Source organism: Lepisma saccharinum, chromosome 3 (genome assembly GCF_977018435.1).
Source record: "Lepisma saccharinum chromosome 3, izLepSacc3.1, whole genome shotgun sequence".
NCBI lineage: Eukaryota > Metazoa > Arthropoda > Insecta > Zygentoma > Lepismatidae > Lepisma > Lepisma saccharinum.
The window spans coordinates 70,574,852-70,584,238 of record NC_139231.1 but is presented as its reverse complement, the minus strand read 5'-3'; the positions used below and the strand labels follow the sequence as shown (position 1 = coordinate 70,584,238).

The window sequence follows — 9,387 nt, the reverse complement described above, 5'->3', positions numbered from 1 at the left end:
ACAATAAATTTTGCCTTGGTCTCCAGGTAAGTTTATAATTTTAGTAACACAATTCATAATTATACATATAAACTGTTAAGAAGAATGAAACATCAATTACAGGCCTACTTTTCCTCATTTAACAACTTATTAGGTGATAATATATTCACCCATATCAGTGCCACCAAATGCAACTTACAATTTCAACAGAAAATGCTTTGTAAAATACAAATACAAGACATCATTTTTCTGTGTCCAATCCTCCATCTCGAATCATTCTAATACAAACGGCCTGAATTTTTTTTAGAAACAAGAAATACGTCTCAAACCTTTACTGGCGAGGATCCCCCCTCCCCTTCGGATATCAAACGTGAGAGTTATGGAAGGCTTCCGAGATTTTCAGAGCTAAAATTACTCTCTTCAAGAGACTGAGGCACAACAGTCGCGCGCAGCGTCTCCTGTACAGTCTGTGCTCCTGTATCAATTTGCCTAGTCTGGCCATAAATACTGAGTTTTCAAAATGTACCCTTTTCGCCCTCACAAGACCTCGAAGTCTCCTTGGCCAGGCATCTATTGCAGCACGCATGGTCTTGATGGGAAAGTCCGCCCCTGCTGCTACTATCAAGGAGCGCTTTTAACTTTCAATTATAGGGTGATTCTTCTTGCAGACAGTCCCCTCTAGCTCTGGGCACAGTTTGTAGTCCAAGGTACCGAGATCATGGCTATCAGATGGCCAATCAAAAGTGGAGATGAAATCGAGTACACTGGTCTCCAGTCACCGTCGCGTCATCCTCGCCTTATGAGCTGGGGCAGAATATTTCTTGAACATCCAGGATTCATTGTGAAACATTGTTTGGTTCAACTGTGTCATGAGAGGGTCCAGTACACTTTCCACATACACTTTCACACGGCTTTTAAGCCCTTTTCTCAAAAATGAGGACTGGTGGAACTCTCATATTTCACCCCCCCCCCCCCCCCCCCCCCACCATCAAACCATGCCTGAGGAGGGCTGATGGCATCTCTGATTTTTGGGAACTCTCTCACAAACTTCGAGAGTTTGAAGCATACACCCTTTCATTTTGGCGGTTAAAACTTTATTCAGTGGTGAACAATTTCTTATCACTGAAGGGAATCCTGCAATGTCCATTGGCAACGTTCCACTGCAGGAGCAGTCTCGATTTCAGTCCCCTCTGCTTCTTCACTTGCGTCGTCAGGAAATTTGCAGTACTCCACCGATAAGCTCCAATTCCAAGGTCTTCATTAAGTACCCCGAACATTGATTGTTGTAAAATGTTCAGCTCCTGTGCGATTATCACTTGCTTCCGGATGGGATTTCGGCGGATGCGAGCCAGCACTGTTTCAACAGCCGCAGCTGTTCATACTGTGTGAAGTCGACCAACTCTTGGGCGATCTTTCATGCTACCAGTATCAGTGAATCTCTGGATTGTCTGATACACAAATGTTTTGCTGATCTTCGGAATTTTTAGGGGCTGGAAAATCTCAGTGAGTGACTTCCCAACCATATGCAGAGCAATTACGGCTACTCTGTTTTCATATTCGCCCCATTCCATGCTAAGCACAAGAAGATACACGCTTGCTCTTTCACAGCTGAACACACAATGGTCAGGAGTGATCTTCAGCACAAGCATGGCTCATGAGCTTGACTACCGGATGTACAGTCCAAGCCGAAAGTTTGTAACAGTTTTTATGGCCAGACTAGGTACTTACCAATGCATAGTCAAGAGAGTCGGTCGGTTCATAAAACTTTCCTACATAGATAGATATACAGTACCTGTTTTGGGGTGCAGGAAAAGGCTTTAGTAGTCTCTCTTGTCTCATTCTCGCCCATGGATTGCAAATGCCAGAGTTTGCTCAAAATCAAATGGATTTCCAGAGAATGAGTCGAAAGCCTTCAAGTAGTAGTAGTAGTAGTAACAGAAGCATTGCCGCTCGAAAACTTGAAAATTTTCCATAATTCAAATGTTTGATATTCTGAGGGAATCTCTTCATTGTGAGAGCAATATTTAGAACTTTTCCTAAGAAAAGTATATTTAAATACTTGAATTAGTTATGCCTCTTCATTGGAAATTACAAGTTTTTTGGTGATATATTTTAATCAAATCTCCTCCTCTTCGTTTAATCAAATGTCATCTGTAACAAAAGAGTTTTGGAATTCACAAGTTATTAGTACATACTGCCCTTGTATAGTGGGATACATAAGTATTACCAAGCTAATTGTCGATACTTTATTTCAATCAGTTTTCTCTTTCATCCTGATTTTGAGAGAATTTTATTGGTCTTGTTTGTCTCCTACTTTGTGGCGTTTTATTTCATTTCTTGGACCTCACATTGTGAAAAACAAAGTGAATGAACTTGGTGATTTACAATTTACATACTTATGCATCCCACTGTAGATAAGAAAACATCAACGCTACTTACAGATCAGCAGTTCGAACCGAAATATTTAAGTGATAAAAGGTTACTAAGTTTTAAGAGTATACATATTTCTTGCAAATAAATCTTTATTGATATAATAACTATCAAGATGTTTGTATTAAAATATATTTTTTAACATTTTTATGCTCTTAACTCTGCAGTGAAAAATATTGCAAGGAAAACACACTATTTGATATGAAAGTCTAATTTCGATAACAACGCACCACAAGAATTCAGTTGACCTTCCCAAGCTTAAAAATACCCATTTTTGCTCTGTAGTACAAGAGTTTTTTAAACACCAAACGGTGATTGATTCTAGGTTTGACCTTATTGGTCCTTCTATTTGGCACGTGTGACCTTTCAGGCCTCGGAAACTCTTCACAATAATCAAATAACTGTACACAATTGCAATTTCAATGTGGAAAATCTGTTTTCGTACAGATTTTGAACACAGTATACTTTGTAACAAATATTCACAGTTGTTCTTCAACAAACAACATTTAATAATAATTATAATTAAAAATAGTGATTGCACTAAGGGTGCGATGATAGGATCTAGGTAGACACTACAAAATGAATCTGTGCTTCGCAAATTTATCTTGGCTTCTTTCTGCGTGTTCCCATAAAGTGAACACTTCCAGAAGCCAAGTTACGTATGTTCAATATTTCGCCTAGAGTTTCATCGAAAGGTTAGCCCAAATATTGTTGAATGATTGTTGTGAAAACCTTACCCGTACATGTGTTTTCACTGATACTTCAGTCTTTCTTTTATTCTCCAATTCTTGTGCATCGTTTCTACGCACGGTACGATCTTTCAAAGACTGTCTATGACAGAATAAATAAATAAATAGTTGCGAAAGGCACTGGAGATTGATGAACACTTTAAAGAGCTAATAACCTTAAACTCTTGGGCTCGATGTATACACAAAATGGAACGAACTACCATTGCACAACATGGCGAACTTAAATAAATCAACACTTATTCTCTCTCCCGAACTTATTACACTCACTCACACACACGCGTACGCTAGATTCTAGTACCACTCGCACCTTCATGGTAAGTTCTTATACTCTATCACACTGTGTCACTATTGCACTATCCGAGGAAGACATCGGATGACTTGACATCACAGTTGCCGATGTACTGACAATATGCCATACAGCACTGAAGTCCTAAGGGCTTCGAAACTCTCACAACCTCTTTGTAGCAGGATCTCGAGTGTCTGAAAAGAACAAATAAAAATAATTATCAGATTTGTTCCCCCAAAACTTAACTCTTTGTGTACAATCACCGGCAATACAAATGGGACACCTACATCCTGAAATACTCGCTTTCCTGTAAGGCATTGTGTATGTTGTCCGACTCTACGGCGGTAAGTACATTTTAGTAGCAAATTTTCAATGGCAACTTCTACCACTCCCGTTTAGTTAGGCAACACACATAACGCCTCTCACGGAAGCGAGTATTTCAGGATCTAGGTGTCCCATTTTTATTGCCAGTGACTACATCAGACTTGCAAATATAGGGCTACATAAACGTTACTTGATAATGTTTGTTTTAAGTTCACGTTGTACTCGGATAGGTTAATCGTGACGACCTACAGTTTACTGTAAGCTCCGAACCATGTGCAATGTGCCTTCACGTGGAATGGAACCCAGGACCCCTTGATTGCAAGACTTCAATCACAGACCTAGCCCTTACTAGAGTAATTCATATTTGTCGAGATGTACTAAATTATAACTTTTTTTAGCTGGGTTCTACTCTGAGGATTTAATCTTAGAGGTATTGAATTTGTTAATATTTACTTTATTGTGTGTTTCTACTGGTATAACAATATCATATAGTTTTCGATTATATTCCATGCATATCACACATGAAAGTGAAGAATTCACCAACATTTCAGCTTGGGTGGACTCTTCCATGTAGTAAATTGTGACATATCTGGTGTGCACTAACTTTCTATTGACTTGAAACGATATGGGGTAACATAAAGAATCCGGGTTCGACTCCCAGTTTGCTAATTCGTTGTATTTGTTCTTTCATGTATTTCATGAAATCGTCATTCATCATCATTGTATTTAGTAACCCAAAGAGTCAGGAAAGCGACATGAAGTAAGGAAATACAAACAAATGCAAAAAGACTAGAGAGAGAGACAGTAATAACGTTCGCCGTGCTTGTTACCTGACTGGCTGTTACATCTGATTGGCTGCTTTGGCTATCAGAGGAGTAAAGGAGTAGGACATCATCTAGGTAACAATTTGAGCAGCCAATATGGCGTCCTGAGGTTAGCAAAAGCTTAACACAGGAAGCGAAATCACGTTTGCAAATATTTTCCTTCTTGTTTATACACAAACGCGACCATTGTTCATAGCTCCTGTTTACACTTAAACCTTTGCTGTATAAATAAACATTAATCAAATTAAAACTGCTGGAATATTACAGCAAACTGCTGAAGTGGTGACAAGATGTATTCAAATACTTGTCGCGGACGAGGTATACGACGGGCTGGCTATTAGGACAATAAACAAGGCACTACACGGGAACCCGGTGGAGGAAAATATGCTCGTTTTGCACCAGCTGAATTTGCGTCCAAAGGCGCCGAAGGGTCAGGTGTAGACAACTCAACAGCCACTTCATTCTGAGCGCGTGACTCGTGGGTACAATGACTGGCTTGTAGAATAAGTTTTCGGCTCCGAGTTCCACGCCTAGCTGATGTACAACAACGCGATGCATTCTGAGATGCGCTGCGAAACGATTTCGGTAGTTAACGTGCAAACAGGCGTGTACGAACAGGTAGCCAATGTAACAGAAGGAAAATTGTCCATCACCTGGTCCGTTCGCTTTGTTTTATGCAATGTGATGGTCGAGGAATCAATGGAAATTCTTCGCGTGGTGAAATGGGTGCGAGCTCGTTGAAGCCACGCAAAGGAGAATTCTGGAGATAATTCTAAAGCCATTATGTTTTTAATTATTATTAGTAAAACTTATTATTTTTAAAGGAATACTTTTATTCTTATATTATTTATCGTTTTCATATCTACACATTTAACAGTGAGATTTAGATTTTAAAAAAACCTATGCTATGTAAGCTTTGGAGACACCGAATATGATCATATACCGAATTTTTACCCCATTATGAGTTAATTAAAAGTCCCTGCTAGAATATAAAACCATATCTGCATTTAATTTTGTTTTCAATAGTCGCTTCCTCTGGGAAATTAGCCTTTTTGTAATTATTGTATTATCTGTAAAGGAAAAGTTCAAAAAAGCCAAGTGAGAATGGATTGGTTCTAGGTTAAGAATTTACCAAGTGAATAGAAAATTTTCATCCCTGGAAGTCCCCAGTGTTCTCTAGAGGAAAAATTTCTCCGCACCTATGAACGCCCAGCTTTAGAAACTCTTGGAATATAGAAGAAAATAGGTAGTTCAAGTATTTTAGGTTTATTGCGATAATTATTGACTAAAAAATATTTTACGTGATATGAACTTCTAAATTTCGAAGGAAAAAGTCTTGAAAAAAGTTGAAAAATACTCGCAAATTTCTTAATATGCTTGTTTTGCTAAGATGCTTAGTAACAGCACTATTTTTTGACAAAATATAGCGTACTTCACTATCAATGGTGATACCGCGTGAAAATAACTTTCTTAGAAGAATTTCCTTCATATTAATATGAATAGTATTTCGTACAGTACAGTAAAACTCGTTGGTTATTAATAACGCAGAACTCAATTCATTGATGTTGATACTACGTATGTTTCAATATTTGATCCAAGGTGCCTAAATAAAGTTGTTTAAAAGTTAATTTGAAGTGCATGCGCAGATGCGGGTATCTATTGATTACAAAATTGCATACAAGTGTATGTAATTCAGGAAATTACCGTATAACTCACATTTTTAAGAAGTTTGAAACAAAACAGCGTAGAGAGAGTCAGCATTACCGAAACAGTTTCTGGAAAATGTTCAGAGATTACTTAAGTATCAGGAATTTGGCATTTCAGTAGTCATCAGGCGAAACATCCAATTGACACAAACTATATAGTTCAATAATGTTCGTGGAGAGGATTGAAACAGAGTGACGTAAGGCTGGTCAAACAATGTAGCAATAGAAATCGAAACGACCGTCTTACAATATAAACATGTGAAATAGCATCTGTTAAGTATATGATCACACGTGTATAACACAAACATGATAAACTGAGCAAAAGATCTTTACAGTGGATATCCAGATCAAATGAATCACGTACTCAGATAATGGCTTCGTAACTTTAAACATTCCATGTTCCAAGGGATAGCGCGTGCTGGTGAATCAAGCACCCAGTGCACTCGCCACCGAGGGATGTATTACCGCGAATAGTAAAAATATTATATAAAAAGTTGTTATATATGGAAAATTAGTGGGTGGGTGGCTGGATGTTTTCTAGCTTTCGCTATCCTCTAAAACCATCATTTGTCCCACTGGTTAGGTTCCTGTCAGAATATGTACATTTTCATTTACTCTATTTATCTGCACTGGGGAAAAATATTTATAAAAGGGCCTCAATATAAAAAATAAATTAGATAGAAAATGTAACAATGAAAATATATCTAATAATTTGACATAACATTTCCTAAAAGTAACACTAAATTGTGTACTGGGGGGTGGCTCGCGATGTTGTTAGCCCCAGACCTCTTAAATACTATTTACAACTATGTGAATTATTGGACTTTTGTTATTCTTTGACTATGTTAACAAATATAACATTCGGGCTAATTGCTTTAATGTTGCAGATGAAATATTGAATGTGGTCATGGAAGCATCTTTTGGTGGGATAATTGGAAGGTGCAGTAAAGTAGCAACCGATGAATTAAACTTAGTGCAAAGAAAAGTTAAATCACGGTTCAAGTTAGATGTTTCTTCATTACACTGGGGTTATTTTAATGTATGGAACAACAAGCTTTTTTAAAAATTATTTGGTAACTAATCTTACCTTTGACTGCTACTACGCCACTTTCAACAGGAGCTGACGTCACTGGAGGAGGTGTTTGATGGTGGTGATGATGATGGTGGTGATGATGATGTGGCGGTGGGCTGCGGACTAGAGGTCGACTCTTTATGACCCCCTGCGGCGGCGGTTGGAGGGGGAACTGCCTCTGCACTTCGTGCCAAGTGGACACTTCCTGAGGCAGCGGGCTCACGCGGGTGGGTCGGACCAGGTTGGGCACGTACTGCTCCGTCCAATCCTCGAGAGGTCGGGACCCGTTGGAGTCGGGGCTGTCGAAGGTGAACACTTGCGGCGTGGTGGTGGGCGTCGGGTGGGGAGGGGTGACGTACGGGCTCAGGTCGGGGTGGATGATGTCCGGGACCTTCTGGGTGGTGTCCGACCACGGCGGGCTCAGGTTCCAGCCGGACTGCTCCTCCAGGCTCGCCGACTCGAGGATCTTCCGAGGTCGGGCGAGGGTCATCGGGACGGGCGTCACCACCGCCGTAACCACCCCTCCACCTCCGCCCGCGTGGTTGTACCGATCGAGGTCTATGACTCTCGGAGGCGATGCCGACGGCTTCAACTCCGTCTCGCTCTCCTCCGGACGAACCCTGGACGGAGTCAACTTCCCGGTGTGACCCGACCCCAAGGACATGGGCTTCCTCTTCTGGGTGTGACGCCCCGAACTCGGAGGAGTCCTAATCTCTTCCTTGGAAGTCCAGCTATCCTGATCGGGAGGCGACTTGTGCTCGTAGTGGGAAAGCAACGGGTACTGCTGCGAGTGGACCGAGTAGTCCACCGGCTCGTGAGCGGGGTAGTCCTCGCGCCTGCCGTAGTGATGGTACGACCCTGGAGGGAGCGGGAACGAGTACTGCGCGTGCGGGGTGGTGGGCGAGGTGTGCTGGGAGGACCCGTTGAGAGGGGCGGCGTGGGTGGAAGGAACCTGGGGGTGGAGGTAGCTGTGGTGGACGGCGGTCGTGTCGTGGAGCTGCGTGTACGGCATCATCTGCGGGTAGTACGCGGCCATTCTGGATGCGTGAGCTTCGTACGCAAGCCCGTACTGCAGCTTGCTTTGGACCATGTAGTAGTGGTAAAGCCAGCTGTTGGTCCTCATCACGGCCGCTTCACGTTCACTGGAAAGACATGAATGAAAAATTAATTTTTGGTGTCAGCTATTGAGATAAATGACATTTTTATGAAGTAATTTCCTGAATTTTTTATCAATAAAAATTCCGAGAAGTCAGCTGATAACTATCAAAAAAGTACCGGGAATTGTTAAATAAAAGGCACAATTTTCATTTATTCATCAATATTTATTTTGTCACCTTCAAAGTAGGCTCCATTTGATGCAATACACATATGCCAGTGTTTTTTTTTTTCAGTCTTGGAAAACCTTTTATAGGCGCTTTCCGGTATGGCCTTCAGCTCCTTCCACGAATTTTGCTTTATGGCTTCAATCGAGTCAAAACGGGTACCCCGGAGCGGCAATTTTTGTTTCGGGAACATAAAGAAGTCACACGGGGCCAGATCTGGTGAATACGGTGGTTGATCGATGGTATTTATTGTGTTTTTGGCCTTAAATTCGGTCACAACTGTCGCTCTATGCGATGGCGCATTATCCTAGTGTAAATTCCACGAATTGTTCTTCCACAAATCTGGCCGTTTCTGACTGATTTTCTCGCGCAAACTCTTCAATACGGCCAAATAGTATTCTGTATTGACAGTCTGTCCGTCTGGAACGAATTCATGAAGCACCAAACTACGAATATCGAAGAAAACAATTAGCATCACCTTGACTTTTGAGCGACTTTGACGTAGTTTTTTCGGTTTCGGCTCGTATTTTGTGCTCCATTCTGATGACTGTTGACTTGTTTGCACGTCAAACTCGTACACCAATGTCTCGTTGTCACCAGTTATTATGCGTTCCATGAATATGGGATCAGAATTGGCGCGATCCAGCATGTCTAAAGAGACCTGCTCACTGTACTGTTGTTGAAGAAAATTCAGC

At 41.0% G+C, this 9,387-nt stretch overlaps 1 protein-coding gene across 1 annotated transcript in view; it reads right to left on the bottom strand.

The window, feature by feature from the left end:
* Positions 1-2,514: 2,514 nt before the first annotated feature.
* The window catches only part of dysf (neuronal PAS domain protein dysfusion), a 388,516-nt gene continuing 381,643 nt past the window's right edge, over positions 2,515-9,387 (bottom strand). The window contains exons 9-10 of the mRNA XM_083118732.1: positions 7,386-8,512; positions 2,515-3,638 (exon numbers count right to left, since the gene is read on the bottom strand). Of these exons, the coding sequence (XP_082974858.1) occupies positions 3,607-3,638; positions 7,386-8,512 (1,159 nt within the window). The 3' untranslated portion in view covers positions 2,515-3,606. The remainder of the gene's footprint in view (positions 3,639-7,385; positions 8,513-9,387) is intronic.